The 17187-nt window shown below is 48.2% G+C and overlaps 1 protein-coding gene across 1 annotated transcript in view; it reads right to left on the reverse strand.

Annotated features, from left to right (window-relative positions):
• LOC132587152 (Golgi integral membrane protein 4-like) overlaps positions 1–17187 on the reverse strand; it is a 75363-nt gene that overhangs the window by 49953 nt on the left and 8223 nt on the right. Inside the window, exon 4 of the mRNA XM_060259380.1 lies at positions 845–919. Coding sequence (XP_060115363.1) covers positions 845–919 — 75 coding nt within the window. The remainder of the gene's footprint in view (positions 1–844; positions 920–17187) is intronic.

The following is a 17187-nucleotide window of genomic DNA, read 5'->3' on the forward strand; positions in this document are numbered from 1 at the left end:
TTCTTCTAGAAGTCTGAGTGACCTCCAGATTATAGAGTTCTGTTCCCCTGGAAGAAATGGTGGCTTCAGAGGGAAGACTTTATGGCAGGGGTGTCGAACTCATTTGTTATGAGGGCCGGATCTGATATAAATAACGCCTTGTTGGGCCGGGCCATGTCAAGCCAGGCCATATACCTATTTAAGATCAGAGAGCAGAGATATGAACTTTATAAAGGACCCAGAAAAACACAATTATTTTTTTGTTTTTCAAAAAAACCCCTTAAACATGCTTAAAACATTAGCACTTGGTCTTAAAGGTGCTTTATTTGTATTTCTCCCATGGGATCCAGGGAACTGGGCAAAGGAAGCTGTGGCTCTTTCCTTCCTTCCCGAGGAGGGGGAGGAGCCTCAGCCAACAGAAGGAAGAGAGACTAGGCTCAATAGCTCTGCTGTGTGATTGAGCAAGCCTTGCAAAGAAAGCTGTTATGCAGAAGGAAGCAAGAGAGAGAGAAGGAAGCAGATGGCAGCTAGTCACTCGAGGGCCTGATAAGAGCACTCTGGGGGTCTGATTTGGCCCCCGGGCTGCATGTTTGACACTCCTGCTCATGTTATACCTGGTATAACTCCTGCTATACCACAGGATCCAGAAGCAATGAAGCCCCCAGAGTAACACTAAGCTCTTGATTCTCCCAAAGCACTATCCTCCCCAGGTACCAGCCCCAAATCTCCAGGAATTCCCCAGATCAGAGAGGGCAACACACTCCAGGATCCTCACTCCAGTACTCTAACCTCTGCACCAGGCTGTTTTGGAACAGTCCAGCAGACAGTCCTCTGACTCTGATTGCCAGTGAGGCTGAACACTTACCTTCTTTTGTCTTCTTATGTTCCCCTCGCTCCTTCTGCAAGGATCGTTCCAGTCGGGATCTGTGTTCATAAACAACTGGAGGAAGGAGCAAAGAGAAGAAGTGGGGCGATCAGTCTCCAATCATTCCTTACAAGTGTTGTTTTTTGTACAACAACCCTACCCATTTTTTTTCCTGCTCATCCTTCTAGGAGCTCAACATAGGGATGCCAACCTCCAGGCGGGCTAAATGCAAAGAAAGCTAAAGCGTGGGATGAGTCCAAGGACAAACAAATTGACCCAAGGTTACCTCTGTAATTGCACGTGGCATGCAAAGGAAAGTAAATGCTGGTCCCTAAACAACTCGCCTCATTTGAGCACATTTTCATAGGTTGTATACTTGTTAAGGTAAAATAAAAAGTTAAGTGAAAGCAATGCTCGCAGCACGAACATGTGGTACGGTGGCAGCATAAACAGAGCCTTTGCTTGGCACAACGGAACAGGCAGACAGCTATGACTTTGCCCAGAAAGCCATAAACGTCACCCAGAGCCAGGAAGAAATAAGATACTTTCCAGAAAGCGCTGCTTCTCAGTAGGAAGGAAATACTTTTCACTGCGAGTGATTCAAATGTGGAATTCGCTGCCAGAGGATGTCGTGATGGCCACCGGCACAGACAACTTTAAAAGGGGATTGCACAGATTCATGGAGGAGAGGTCTATCAGTGGCTCCTAGCCCTCGTGACTAAAGGGAACCTCCGCATCCAGAGGCAGCAAACCTCAGAGGCAACAGCAGGGGAAAGGCCTGTGACATGAGACAAGATGATGGACTATATCAGGAGTGGCCGAACTGTGGCTCAGGAGCCACATGTGGCTTTTTCATACATTTCATGAGGCTCGTGACGCCCCCACCACCCCACTGGCCGAAGGCATTTGTCTCTTTAAATCACTTATCCAAGCCAAGCTTGAAAAATACATTTGAAGTTGCTTTTTTTCCACCTTCCTCTCCCACTCCCTCCCCATCTATTTGCTTGCTTTCCGTCTTTCTTTCCGTTTTTCCTCCCTCCCTCCTTCCCTCCCTCCCTCCCTCCCTCCCTCCCTCCCTCATGGCTCTCAAACATCCAACATTCATGTCTTGCGGCTCTCAAACATCTGACGTTTATTCTACGTGGCTCTTATGTTAAGCAAGTTTAGCCGCCCCTGGACTAGACAGACCACTGGTCTGATTCGGCAAGGCTCTCTAGATCAAAGGTGTCGAACTCATTTGTTATGAGGGCCGGATCTGACATAAATGAGACCTTGTTGGGCCAGGCCATGGGTGTCCTAAAATGTAATGCCAGGTAGCGGAGACAAACTTTATAAAGGACACAGACAAACACAATTAAATGGGGTTTTTGGGGGGGGGGAAACAACCCTTTAAATAAAAAATACTTAAAAGATTAGCACTCCTGCAATATTTTAGTTAGTCTCTGACAATTGAAGGAAGCAAGAGAGAGGGAGAAGGAAGCAGCCTTGCTCGTGGGTCTGAATGGAGCCTTCCGAGGGCCTGATTTGGCCCTCGGGCTGCATGTTTGACACCCCTGCTCTAGATGAAGCATTCCAAAACCCAGAGTTCCCTGTCACTGTCACACCCCATGAGCTATGGAACTATGGAGCGATTCCCATACAGTATAATGGAGAATTGATCTGTGAGTATCTGGGGCTCTGGGAGAGGCTGTATTTTGAGGTAGAGGCACCAAATTTGCAGCATAGCACCCGGTGCCTCTCCTCAAAACACCCTCCAAGTTTTAAAAAGATTGGACCAGGGGGTCCAATTCTATGAGCCCCAAAAGAAGATGCCCCATCCTTCATTATTTCCAGTGGAGGGAAGGCATTTAAAAGGAGTGTGGTCCCTTTAAATGTGATAGCCAGAACTCCCTTTGGAGTTCAATTATGCTTGTCACACCCTTGCTCCCGGCTCCGCCTTCAATGTCTCCTGGCTCCACCCCCAAAGTCCCCAGATATTCCTTGACTTGGACCTGGCAACCCTATCTCAAATAATCTGGTCGCTAGAAATGGTGAAAACAAGCTACCGTATTTGTATTTCTCTCCTTTGAAATGGGAGATGCAAAAGGTTGGATTCTATCAGTTTTTCTGCAGGCACATGAGCAAGGAGGTACCCCTTGTAGCAACCCTATCCCTGCGATGTAAGGCTGCCAACCTCCAGGTAGGACCTGGAAATCTTCTAGAATTACAACCAACCTCCAGGCTACAGACATCAGTTCCCCTAAAGAAAATGACTGCATTGGAGGGCAGACTCAGCTTATTCATAATTATAACCAAGTCTTCTCTGTTGTTCTCTCCTGACAGTCCTATTAAAAAAGCTGCAAAGCCTCTCTACAGCACCAGGGAATCAAAGCAATGCTTTTATTTTTCTAATATATGTCACTCCTAATTGGTATCAGATATTAATTTTGTGTTCTGTCATTAACTTTGGTTCCTTTGTCATCGTCGTCTTAATTCAATGCCCTGACATTACTTTGTTATTTGTATTGTTAAAAAAAACACTTCTGTACAAAAAAAAAAAGAAAGAACATTTTTAAAAACAAAAATATAGTTATTTACCGGGGTCATTCTGTAGACAAAGAGGTGCTGGAGCTCAGTAGCAGAACTTATTTGCTTAACTCCCATCATACTTTTTCCATTACTTTCTCCTATGTGGCCACAGTGGCATGAGGAAGACTTCCATCTGTCTGCTTTCTATGTTTTGGTTATTTCCCCATTTTTTGTGGGGAAAAATATTACTAAGTTGGTCAAATCTTAGAGTTCAGCAAAATTCTCACAGGGGGTTTGAACAATGCAGCCCAACAGCAATTATTTTGGGGGTGGGGTTTAGAAAGAAAGAACACAATAAAATTTGGACGTTTTGGAGCTCTGCTCCTGTGAGGTCCAGACAAAAATGAGGCATGGTTATTTATGATACTTTTGAGACTGCATTTTCTCCCCTTTCAAGAACATAACCATCTTGAGGAAAAATACATTTGGTTCCCCCTGTATCCCCACCTTGCTGGGCTCATAGCCAGAGGTTTGGAGAACCATACCAGAACACGCTGAAGAGCTAGGGAATCAAAGCAATGCTTTTATTTTTCTAATATATCTCACTCCTAATTGGTATCAGATATTCATTTTGTGTTCCGTCATTAACTTTGGTTCCTTTATCATCATCATTTTGTATCTTAATTCAATGCCCTGACATTACTTTGTTATTTGTATCGTTAACAAAAAGAACTTCTGTACATAAAAAAAAAAGGAAGGACATTTTTCAAACAAAAATATAGTTATTTACCGGGGTCATTCTGTAGAAAAAAGAGGTGCTGGAGCTCAGTAGCAGAACTTATTTGCTTAACTCCTTTGCATATGCCACACATCCATGACATCACCGAAAGGTGTACTAAATGCTATCAACTCCGCATCTACCTTAAAATGCTTCTTGAATTCGAATTGTCCTAATAAAACCTTACTCCCATCATACTTTTTCCATGACTTTCTCCTAGGCTTGCCAATCCCCAGGTCCCAGCGGGAGTTCTTCCGCTTTCCCAGGCTCCTTCCTGCCCCCAGTCAGCTGGTCGGCGGGGGCGGGGGGAGCCCCGCCCCCAGAGGACCATGTGCCTTTGCACCTCTGGAGGCTTCAGTCTCGGATTGAAAGGCTTCCTCTTGGGATGGTGTGCCTGTGTTACTTTGAAGAAGTTGGCAGCAACTCGTGAGTAGAAAGGCCAATCCCCTGCTTCAGACTCGCCAGAAACGGCAGGGGGGGGGAGGGGGAGGGAAACGTCTGCTGAGCACTTCATTATTCCCTATGTGGAGATCGATTCTCATAAGGTATAATGGGGAATTGATCTGGAGATTTCGGGGGTTCTGGGGGAGCTGTTTTTTGAGGTAGAGGCACCAAATTTTCAGTATAGTATCTAGTGCCTCTCCCCAAAGTACCCCCCGAGTTTCAAAACAATTGGACCAGGGGGTCCAATTCTATGAGCCCCAAAAGAAGGTACCCCTATCCTTCATTATTTCCTATAGAAGGAAGACATTTAAAAAGGTGTGCTATCCCTTTAAACGTGATGGCCAGAACTCTCTTGGAGTTCAATTATGCTTGTCATACCCTTGTTCTTGGCTCCGCCCCCCAAAGTCTCCTGGCTCCACCCCCAAAGTCCCCAGATATTTCTTGAATTGGACTTGGCAACCCTACTTTCTCCTGTGTGGCCACAGTGGCATGATGAAGACTTCCAACCGTCTGTTTTCTATGTTTGGATTATTTCCCCATTTTTTGTAGGGGGAAATGTTAGGAAGTTTGTCAAATCTTAGGATTCAGCAAAATTCTCACAGGGGGTTTGAACAATGCAGCCCAGCAGCAATTGTTGCGGGGGGGGGCGTGGTAGAAAGAAATAGCACAATAAAATTTGGACGTTCTGGAGCTCTGCGCCTGTGAGCTCCTGCCCAAAATGAGGCCTGGTTATTTACGATACTTTTGAGACTGCATTTTCTCCCCGTTCCAAGAACATAACCATCTTGAGGCAAAATACATTTGGTTCCCCTGTATCCCCACCTTGCTGGGCTCATAGCCAGAGGTTTGGAGAACCATACCAGAACACGCTGAAGTGAGAGGAGAAACCTAATTTGATTCGGGAAGGGTGGGTCGGCACTAACGGCTTCCTGGTATTTCCTTCACTGGCTAAATTCTGCTGTTTGTGGGAGACATCCATTCCTTTCAGCTTTGATCAAGAACGAACAAGAAACTGCTGCTTTTATTTTTCTCTGGCTAAACAAAAAAAAAAACCACCGCCGGCCCCCCTTTTCCACATTTCAGACGCTTAACGGCAGCTTTTAGACCACTTTAAAAGGAGCCTGGTACCTACAGGGCATAAGGCTTTCTAAAAAATAAAGTGTGGGGGGGAACCAGACAAGCCCCGTAGATCTATTCCCCTGACAAGGCCTCGCTTCCCTCCAGTCAATAGGAAAAGACACAAGACCCTATTTTAGATGAAGTCTTCAGGGCTGTGTCAGTGGTAATCCAATTGACAGCTACCCAGAGTCCCCAGGTCAGCTGGGTTTTCACAGACCGATTCCTAAAATACAAATGACAAGAAAGATTTTCTGGGACACCAGCTCCGACTAGATATGCCAGCCTCCAGGTGGGACCTGGAGATCCCCTGAAATTACAGCTCACCTCCAGACTACAGAGATCAGTTCCCTTGGAGAAAACAGAGGCTTCGGAGGGTGGACTCTAGGGCATTGTACCCCACTGAGATCCCTGTCCCCCCTCCCCCCCGGCTCCATCCCTAAATCTCCAGGAGTTAGCTTGGACTGAGGATGAATATCATTGCTGGGCATGAAATACAAGCCTCAGGTTTTGCAGACAGACCCCTGAAGACTAGAAACTTGAGCATGTTTTTTAAAACAGTTCTCCAGAAGTTGAATTTTGTGACCAAAAGTGTTGGCTTTACTGTACTTCCACCACAGCCCTGCAGTACCCAAAGGCTTTATTTTGCCCAAGAAAGATGCCCTGTCTAAAATTTCAGTCCCAAATGTGCGCATTGTCTTAAGGAGTCAGGGATGGAAAGCTGACACCGTGCTTTTTACGCTCCTCGGATTTCTTAAAAAAGAACAAGCCGATGACAGCCTTTTTGGCCCCCGACGAGTGCCTCAGCATTGATCCACGTTGCCTCAATGGCTCTGTTTCAAGCCGCATACCACAGCGTCTCGCCTACCACAACGTGACAGCTGAGATCGATGAAATGGTGATTAAGATGACTAGAGAGACAGTGGCGACGCACTCGTGACGAAGCTATGAGAACATCTTATAGGTCATTTATGTCGACCTATGAGATGGCAGTCCGGGCCACAAAGAAGACTTACTTTGCGTCCCGGATTGTGTCTGCGACCTCACACCCAGCACAATTATTTAGCATAATTCGGTCATTAACAACCTTACCACAAGGTAAGCCAAACGTTAGAGAATTGGAAATTGGCTGTGAGGCTTTTGTGAGGTTTTGTTGCAGATAAAGTTTCATCGCTCCGGCGCAACCTTCCCGCCACAATTGATACAGTGAAAGAACTCGAGGCACCGAGCACATCTTTTGGTCCATTTCTAGATTCCTTCACTCCACTCAGCCTGGAGGAGGTCGACAGGATCCTTTTAGTTCACTACCTGTGAGTTGGACCCGTACCCATCCTGGCTTACAAAAGCTAGCCAGGCATCGCTACATGAGGCACTGCAGGTTATTGTCAACAGATCCCTCTTAGAAGGGAAGGTTGGACTACTGTAATGCCCTCTACATGGGGCTGCCCCTGTACCGAACTCGGAAACTGCAGCTGGTGCAGAATGCGGCAGCCAGGCTGTTAGTGGGACTACCTCGGTGGGAGCACGTGCAGCCTAGGTTGCGGGAGCTGCATTGGCTGCCAATTGTGTTCCGAGTTCGTTACAAGGTGCTGGTTATTACCGTTAAAGCCCTATATGACCGAGGACCTGTCTACCTCTGCTGCCCGCCCAACCTCTGCTGCCCGCCCAACATGTGATTTGGACCCTTGCCCCTCTTGGCTGATTAAATCTTGCCAGAGGGAGCTCAGATGTCCTTTACGGGACATCATAAATAGATCCCTCTTAGAGGGGCGTTTTCCAACACCTCTGAAAGAGGCCTTGGTCCGCCCCCTCCTGAAAAAATCTACAGCAGACCCGGCCGAATTGGCAAACTACCGACCGGTGTCTAATTTACCATTCTTAGGTAAAATTATTGAGAGGGCAGTGGCGTTGCAGCTACAGAGGTTTCTAGATGATGCTTCTGTCCTAGACCCGTGCCGGTCTGGTTTCCAGCCGGGCCATGGGAAGGAGACGATCCTGGTCGCCTTGGTAGATGACCTCCAGCGGCAACTAGATCGAGGCGGTGTGGCGGTGCTTATGTTACTAGATCTGTTGGCTGCATTTGATACAGTCAACCATCAGCTGCTGATACAGTCAACCATCGCCTCGCCGACATAGGGGTTAGGGGGTTGGCCTTGCAATGGCTCTCCTCTTTCCTCATGGGTCGGGGACAAAGGGTGGCGATTGGGGGTGAGCGATCCCAGAGGCGCACACTAGGTTGTGGGGTGCCTCAGGGAGCAGTTCTCTCCCCGATGTTATTTAACATCTTGCCCAGATTGCCCAGAGGTTTGGGCTGGGTTGCCATCAATATGCAGATGACACCCAGCTCTATCTGCTAATGGACGGACGGCCCGCCTCCGCCCCGGGGAACCTGGACCAGGCTTTACAGGCTGTTGCAACGTGGCTTAGGCTGAGTGGGCTGAAGTTGAACCCGGCGAAGACAGAGGTTCTCTATGTGGGTCGTGGCGCTCTGGAGAAGGAAATATCTCTCCCGGCCTTTGACGGTGCCCCGCTGAAGGCGGCGCAGCGGGTAAAGAGCTTGGGTGTTTTACTGGAGCCTTCACTATCAATGGAGGCCCAGATAGCCACTGCCAAGTCAGCATTTTTCCATCTGAGACCGGCGAGGCAGTTGACCCCTTTCCTAGAGCGTCAGGACCTAGCAACAGTGATCCATGCGACGGTCACCTCAAGGCTCGACTACTGTAACGCCCTCTACATGGGACTGCCTCTGTGCCGGACCTGGAGATTGCAGCTAGTGCAGAATGCGGCAGCCAGGCTGTTGTTAGGTCTCCCAAGATGGGAACACATACAGCCGGGGCTACGCGAACTGCACTGGCTGCCGATTGTATACCGGGTCCAGTACAAAGTGCTGGTCATTACCTTTAAAGCCCTATATGGCCGAGGACCGACCTACCTGAGGGACCGTCTCTCCCTATATGAGCCCCAGAGAGCACTGAGGTCAGTAGGGAAAAACAGATTGACCATCCCTGGGCCAAAAGAAGTTAAACTTCAGAATACCCGCGCACGGGCCTTTTCTACCGCGGCCCCATATCTTTGGAATCAGCTCCCAGAGGCGGTGCGGGCCCTGCGGAGCCTTGATCAGTTCCGCAGTGCCTGCAAGACCACCCTCTTCAAGCTGGCATTTATGAATTGCTGAATTATAAGTGTGTAACAAAGGAAAACGCCAAAACGGTCCGATTCAGGGATCTTGTTATCATTAGGTTAACTGACAGGGATAGCGTCAAACAACAATGTTACTGTCAGATTTACTGTCAGATTTAGATTTAGTAATGTTAATTAAGTATTGATTGCTTTTAATATGTTAATTTTAATGTTTTTATTACTGTATTGTTTATTTACGGATACTGTTAGCCGCCCTGAGCCTGCTTTGGCGGGGGAGGGCGGGATACAAATAAAATTTTATTTACTTACTTACTTACTTTAGGGACCGCCTCTCTCCGTATATCCCCCAGAGAGCACTGAGATCTAGCTCCCAAAATCTTTTAAAAATCCCTGGACCAAGGGAGGCCAAATTGAAAACAACCCGGGAGCAGGCCTTCTCAGTAACGGCTCCTCATTGGTGGAACCAACTACCAGCGGAGGTTCGAGCCCTGCGGGACTGTAATCAGTTCCACAGGGCCTGCAAAACTAGCCTTTTTCAAATGGCCTACAAGATTGAATCCTGAAATGACACCTAGCCATCTGATACACATCTAATATGTTCGCATTATAGCACCTTAATTGTAATGGTTTATCTAATTATTTATTTAATGTATTTTAATGTACTTTGCCGTATAATGTATTAAATGTAATCATGGTACTTCCATTTCTGTGAGCCGTCCTGAGCCTGCTTCGGCGGGGAGGGCGGGATATAAATAAAAATTATTATTATTATTACCTCTTAAAGAGGCTGTGGTCCGTCCCCTCTTGAAAAAAAAAATCTACAAACCCGGCCATGTCGGCAAATTATCGGGGTATCCAACATTCCCTTTTTGGAGAAGGTCATAGAGTGGGCGGTGGCGATTCAACTACAGGGATTCCTGGATGACACCTCCGCACTGGATCCATTCCAGTCCGGCTTTCGATCAAGTCACAGGACAGAGACAATTCTGGTCGCCCTTATAGATGACCTCATGCGACATCTTGATCAGGGCGGCTCAGCGGTACAGTTTTTATTAAATCTGTCAGCCGCATTCGATACGGTTGACCATTAGCTACTGTCTAGCCGCCTCGCCGACGTGGGGATTTGGGAGTCTGCCTTGCAGTGGTTGGCCTCTTTTCTCCAAGGTCAGGGACAAAGGGTGGTGATAGGGAAGGAATCATCCCAAAGGCACCCACTTATGTGGTGTGCCACAGGGTGAATTCTGTCCCCGATGTTATTTAACATCTACATGCGCCCCCTTGCCCAGATTATCAGGAAGTATGTCATCAATATGCAGATGACACCCAGCTCTATCTACTGATGGGTGGCCAGTCCAACTGTACCCCGGAAAACCATAACATCTTGGCTCAGGTTGAGTTGGTCGAAGCTGAATCCGACAAAGACGGAGGTTCTCTATCTGAGTCGGGGTGGTCCGGGAAGGGAGATCCCCTTGCCGGCTCTTGACGGGGTGTCATTAATACCGGCCCCTAAGGTCAAGAGCTCGGGAGTACTCCTGGAGCCCTCCCTCACAATGGAGGCCCAGGTAGCGGCCACTACCAGATCTGCCTTTTTCCATCTTCGGCGGGTACGGCAGTTGGCCCCCTTCCTGGAGCATAGCGACTTAGCAATGGTGATCCACACTACGGTCACCTCAAGAATAGACCACTGTAATGCTCTCTACATGGGGCTACCCCTGACTCTAACTCGGAGACTACAGCTAGTGCAGAACCCTGCGGCACAGCTGTTAATGGGGCTCCCTCGTTGGGAGCACATTCAGCCAGTGCTGAAAGAGCTGCACTGGCGACCTGTTGTGTTCCGAGTCCGTTTCAAGGTGTTGGTATTGACCTTTAAAGCCCTTTATGGTCTGGAGCCTGCTTATCTACGGGACTGCCTTTCCCTGCATGTTCCCCAGAGACCACTGCATTCAGGGACACAAAATCTATTGCCCATCCCTGGACCAAAGGAGGCCAGGTTATGTTCCACAAGGGCTAGGGCCTTCTCGGTGGCAGCACCAGGAATATGGAATGCCCTCCATAAGGGCCCTGCAGGATCTCTCTACCTTCCGCAGGGCCTGCAAAGCAGAACTGTTTCGACAGGCATTTAACATCTGATCTGGGAGAAGACTGCCACCCGCATCTCTAAAGAGCTACAGTTGCTAGACGATCACCATCAGGAAAAGAACCTGCCTATATCAAAGACAGCACCATAGAATGTTTTTTTAGAATGTTTTAGTTGAAATTGTATTTTATTAGTTTTTAAACTATACATTTAAATGTCAGAAGTGACTGTTAGCCGCCCTGAGTCCGCTTGCAGAGAAGAAGTTGGATTTATATCCCGCCCTCCACTCCAAAGAGTTTCAGAGCGGCTCACAATCTCCTTTATCTTCCTCTCCCACAACAGACATCCTGTGAGGTGGGTGGGGCTGGAGAGGGCTCTCACAGCAGCTGCCCTTTCAAGGACAACCTCTGCCAGAGCTATGGCTGACTCAAGGCCATGCTAGCAGGTGCAAGTGGAGGAGGGGGGGAATCAAATCTGGTTCTCCCAGATAAGAGTCCGCACACTTCACCACTACACCAAACTGGCTCAGAGAGAGTGGGATAGAAAAGGAAGGAAGGAAGGAAGGAAGGAAGGAAGGAAGGAAGGAAGGAAGGAAGGAAGGAAGGAAGGAAGGAAGGAAGGAAGGAAGGAAGGAAGGAAGGAAGGAAGGAAGGAAGGAAGGAAGGAAATGAATGGGACCTTTGGGGATATTATCCAAAGTGCACACTAATTCTCCTGAGATCTGAATGACCCACCACACCGTAAATCTGCCTTCTCTCCTTGAACACATGGAAGCCGCCTTCTACTGAATCAGATGCTTGATCCATTGCAGTTAGTATTGTCTTCTTAGACTGACAGCCACTGTCCAGGGTCTCAGGCTGAGGTCTTTCAAATCACCCACTGTCTGGTCCTTTTAACTAGAGATGCCGGGGATTGAACCTGGGACCTTCAGCATGCCGAGCAAATGCTTTGCCACTGAGCCACGGCCCCTCCCCTTAAGACAGGGTTGTTGCTCCCTCCCTTTTGGTCTCAGGCTATGAGATTATGAGTGATTTGGGTTGCCAGCCTCCAGGCAGCTGACCAAAATAAGCAAAGCCTCCATGTAAAATAGTCTAAACGCAGCGTACTATCTATTTATACATTCTTCAGAGAGTTTTATATAAGTAGTTCATCACATACAGGAGTCCATACAAATTTCTTCAAAAGACCACGGAATGAACGCAGCAAGCAGCAGTAGAAACAGTCCACCCATCCAACAGGGAAAGTTTTAAGGGCCTTTTCTGTTGTAGCCCCATGCTGGTGGAACAAGCTCCATGAGATTAGGGCCCTGCAAGAGCTCGCACAGTTCTGCAGGGCCTATAAGACGGCGCTTTTCCACCAGGCATTTGTAAATTAAGATCACAGGTAGGGTTGCCAAGTCCAATTCAAGAAATATCTGGGGACTTTGGGGTGGAGACTTTGGGGCGGAGCCAGGAGACTTTGGGGTGGAGCCAGGAGCAACGCTGTGACAAGCTTCATTGATCTGGCCATCACATTGAAAGGGACCGCACTCCTTTTAAATGCCTTCCCTCCATTGGAAATAATGAAGGATATGGGGCACCTTCTTTCAGGGCTCATAGAATTGGACCCCCTGGTCCAATCCTTTTGAAAACGGGAGGGTATTTTGGGGAGAGGCATCGGATGCTATGCTGCAAATTTGGTGCCTTTGCCTCAAAAAAAAAAAAAACAGCCCCCCCCCCAGGGTCTCCATAGGGAATAATAAAGTGCCCAGCAGACATCCCCCCCCCCCGCTTTCTGATGACCCTGAAGCAGGGGGAGGGCCTCCAAACCAGGAGATCTCCTGCCCCCACCTGGGGATTGGCAGCCCTAATCACAGGCTACAACACCTCTAGCATGAACCTAAGAACGGTCTTTCTATAGAACACCCAGCTGGAACAACAGAATAGAAAAATTCAAAGATTGTTATAGCACTTGAAATGGTTTGATTTTTGTTTTATATTTTAATGTGATTTTATATTCCATGTATTTACATGAACATGTAAGCCGCCCCGAGTCTGCTTTTGTGGGGAGGACGGGATATAAATGGAATAAAATTAAATTAAAAAATAAATTAAATTGTGAACCTGTTACCTTCCTCTTCGCTCCGGAGGAAGTCTATTGTTTCAACCACTGTGATAATGTACTCCCCTTAAGATGACTTAGTTAAGACAATTTACTCCATCGTAAGTGGAGTACATTATCACAGCGGCTGGAACAACGGACTTCCTCCAGGGCGAAGAGAAAAGTGACTGGTTCACAATTTAAAACTTTCCCTGTGGGATGGGTGGACTGTTTCTACTGCTCCTTGCTGTGTTCGTTCCGTGGTCTTTTGAAGAAATTTGTACGGACTCTTGTATGTGATGAAATATAAAGCTCTTTGAAGAACACATAAGTAGATAGTACATTGTGTTTAAAACAGGGGTGTCAAACTCATTTGTTATGAAGGCCAAATTTGACATAAATGAGACATTGTTGGGCCGGGCCAGGTTGGGGCAGGCCATGTGTGTACCTATTTAAGATTTGATAGCAGAGATATAAACTTTATAAAGGACACAAACAAACACAGGTGCTTTCTTTGTATCTCTCCCGTGCAATCCAGGGAACTGGGCAAAGGAAGCTTTTGCTCTTTCCTTCTTTCCCCAAGGGACTAGGAGGGGAAGGAGCCTCAGCCAATAGAAGAAAGAGAGGCTTGGCTCAGTAGCTCTGCTGTGCAATTGAGAGAGCCTGGCAAAGCAAGCTATTCCTCCCCAAGGGAGGAGTCTGAGCTAATGGAGAAAATAGAGGTTTTGCTCTGTAGCTCCTGTGCAATTGAGCAAGCCTGGCAAGGCAAGCTGTGATGCAGAAGGAAGCAAGATATAGGAAGACGGAAGAAGGTGACAGCCAGTTGGCTTGGGGGCCTGATAGGAGTCCTCTGGGGGCCTGATTTGGACCCTGGGCTGCATGTTTGACACCCCTGGTTTAGGCTAGTTTACATGGAGGCTTGGCTTACTTTGGTTGTCCTTTCACCCATGATTCTTGCTTGTTGCCAAACCTCCAGGTGGTGGCTGGAGATCTCCTGCTATTACAACTGGTCTCCAGGCAACAGAGATCAGTTCACCAGGAGAAAATGGCCACTTTAGAAGTTGGACTCTTCGGCATTATATAATCCACTGGAGTCCCTCCCCACCCCAAACCCTGCCCTCCACGGGCTCCACTCCCCCAAAACTCCAGGTATTTCCAAACCTTCAGCTCACAACCCTGTGAGTGATAGAGTTGCAAACACTGAGTTGGAAAATTCCTGCAGATTTGGGGGCTGGATCCCAGAAAGGGCAGGGGATTTTTGGAGGGGGAGTACCTCAGCAGGGTATAATGCCATAGAGTCCACTTTTCAAAGCAAGCCATATTCTCTAGGGCAGGGGTGTCAAACATGAGGTCCGGGGGCCAAATCAGGCCCTCAGAGGGCTCCTATCAGGCCCCCGAGCAACTGGCTGTCATCTGCTTCCTTCTCTCTTGCTTCCTTCTGCAAAACCACTTGCTTTGGAAGGCTTGCTCAATCGCACAGGAGCTACAGAGCAAAGTCTCTATTTTCTCCATTGGCTAAGGCTGCTCCCTTGGGGAGGAAGAGGGGAGGGAGAGCTTGCTTTGCCAGGCTCTCTCAGTTGCACAGCAGAGCTACTGAGTCAAGACTCTCTTCCTTCTATTGGCTGAGGCTCCCCCTCCCGGTCCCCTGGGGAAGGAAAGAAAGAGCCAGAGCTTCCTTTGCCCAATTCCCTGGATCACATGGGAGAGATACAAAGAAAGCACCTTAAAGACCAATGAGTGCTAATGTATTAATCATGTTTTATTTAAGGGGTTTTTTTTAAATCTTTAATTGCATTTGTCTGTGTCCTTTATAAAGTTTATATCACTGTTACATAAACTTAAATAGGTACACACACGGCACGGCCCGACATGGCTTGGCCCAACAAGGTCTGATTGATTTCAGATCTGGCCCTCATAATAAATGAGTTCAACCACTCTGCTAGTTTGGTGTAGTGGAGCCAGTTTGGTGCAGGGGTTAAGTGGGCGGACTCTTCTCTGGGAGAACCAGGTTTGATTCCCCACTCCTCCACATGCAGCTGCTGGAATGGCCTTGGGTCAGCCATAGCTCTGGCAGAGGTTGTCCTTGAAAGGGCAACTGCTGTGAGAGCCCTCTTAGCCCCACCCAGCTCACAGGGTGTTTGTTGTGGGGGGAGAAGATATAGGAGATTGCAAGCAAGCTGCTCTGAGTCTCTGATTCAGAGAGAATGGTGGGGTATAAATGTGTAGTTTTCTTCTCTAGCGGAACTTGCCTCTGTTGTTTGGAGATCGCTCATAATTCTGGGGGGTCTCCAGGTCTGGAGGTTGGCATCACGATATAATACACTCTTCCCTCAGCTCCTGTTTTCCTTCTGCTGGGCAGGTTTCTTTCTCTGTAGGCCTAGCTCCCAACTGGTTTAAAGCCACCAAACTATTCGAGGGCAGGAAACGGAGTAAGGGTTTCAGCTGCCTTCAGAAAGACAGAGAAGAGGAAAGCAAAAACTGGAGAAGCCGGCAAGGCGGGAGAGCAGCCAGCGAAGCTATTACAAGCAGCTACTAAAATGCCTTTTCAAAAAATCCCTCCGGAGCAATAAGGAGGAATGAAGAGTTCTCCCTCTTTGTAAATGTTTCCAGAAAGGTGGTTACGCCAGGAGAGAAACGACAGTCTCGGCAGGCATTCAACCGCATTAGGAAACATTCTTCTTCGTTTGTCTGTTTCCCATTTTGAGTCTTCGAGGCAGAAGGAATAAGACCCCCTTCGCTGAGTAAGCTCACCTCCCTGCCTGGAAAAGGCCCCTGGAACAGTTTTTCTTTTGGACTACGCCATACTGAAATGTGGGGGTACGCCACTTGATTTCCCACAGATTACACAGTTCTGTAGATGGCTATTAGTTAAGGCTGCCAGGTCTGGGTTGGAAAATACCTGGGGGCTTTGGGGGTGAAGCCGGGAGAATGTGGGGTTTGGGGAGGGGACGGGTCTCAGCAAGGTACGATACCCTAGAGCAGTGGTCCCCAACCTTTTTAGCACCAGGGACAATTTTTCCACAGACCGGCAGGTGTGGGGTGGGGACAATGGTTTTGGGATGATACAATTGTGCACTTTGTGGTGGTTAAGTGTGCAGACTCTTATCTGGGAGAACTAGGTTTGTTTCCCCACTCCTCCACTGCAGCTGCTGGAATGGCCTTGGGTCAGCCATAGCTCTGGCAGAAGTTGTCCTTGAAAGCTGCTGTAAAAGCTCTCTTAGCCCCACCCACCTCACAGGGTGTCTGTTGTGGAGGAGGTAGATTCAAATAAGAAGACTGCAGATTTATACCCCACCCTTCTCTCTGAATCAGAGACTCAGAGCGGCTTGCAATCTCCTATATCTTCTCCCCCCACAACAGACACCCTGTGAGGTGGGTGGGGCTGAGAGGGCTCTCCAAGTAGCTGCCCTTTCAAGGACAACTCCTGCAAGAGCTATGGCTGAGCCAAGGCCATTCCAGCAGCTGCAAGTGGAGGAGTGGGGAATCAAACCCGGTTCTCCCAGATAAGAGTCCGCACACTTAACCACTGCACCAAACTGGCTCTCCTATGAGAGCTATGGCTGACCCAAGGTCATTCCAGCAGCTGCAAGTGGAGGAGTGGGGAATCAAACCCAGTTCTCCCAGATAAGGAGTCCACACACTTAACCACTACACCAAACTGGCTCTCTAACCACTACACCAAACTGGAAGATAAAGGAGATTGTGAGCCACTCTGAGATTTGGAGTGGAGGGCAGGATATAAATCCAATGTTGCCTTCTTCTTATTATTACATTGTAATATATAATGAAATAATTATACCTCACAGCCCGGTTGCTAACAGGCCACGGCCCGGTACTGGTCCACAGCCCAGGGGTTGGGGACCCCTGCTCTAGAGTCAACCCTTCAAAGCAGCCGTTTTCTCCAGTGGAGCTGATCTCTGCCCTCTGGAGATCAGCTGTAAAAGCAGGAGATCTCCAGGCCCCACCTGGAGACTGACAACCCTACCTAGCAATGCTAACTGTTGGGAACCTCCATGTTCAGAGGCACTGTACCTCTAGGGCTGCTGTCCAATTCAAGAAATATCTGGGGACTTTGAGGGTGAAGTCAGGAGACATTGGGGGTGGAGCCAGGAGCAAGGTTGTGACAAGCATAATTGAACTCCAAGGGAGTTCTGGCCATCACATTTAAAGGGACCACACACCTTTTAAATGCCTTCCCTC

The sequence above is a fragment of the Heteronotia binoei genome, chromosome 18 (assembly GCF_032191835.1).
Source record: "Heteronotia binoei isolate CCM8104 ecotype False Entrance Well chromosome 18, APGP_CSIRO_Hbin_v1, whole genome shotgun sequence".
In the NCBI taxonomy this organism is placed as follows: Eukaryota; Metazoa; Chordata; class Lepidosauria; order Squamata; family Gekkonidae; genus Heteronotia; species Heteronotia binoei.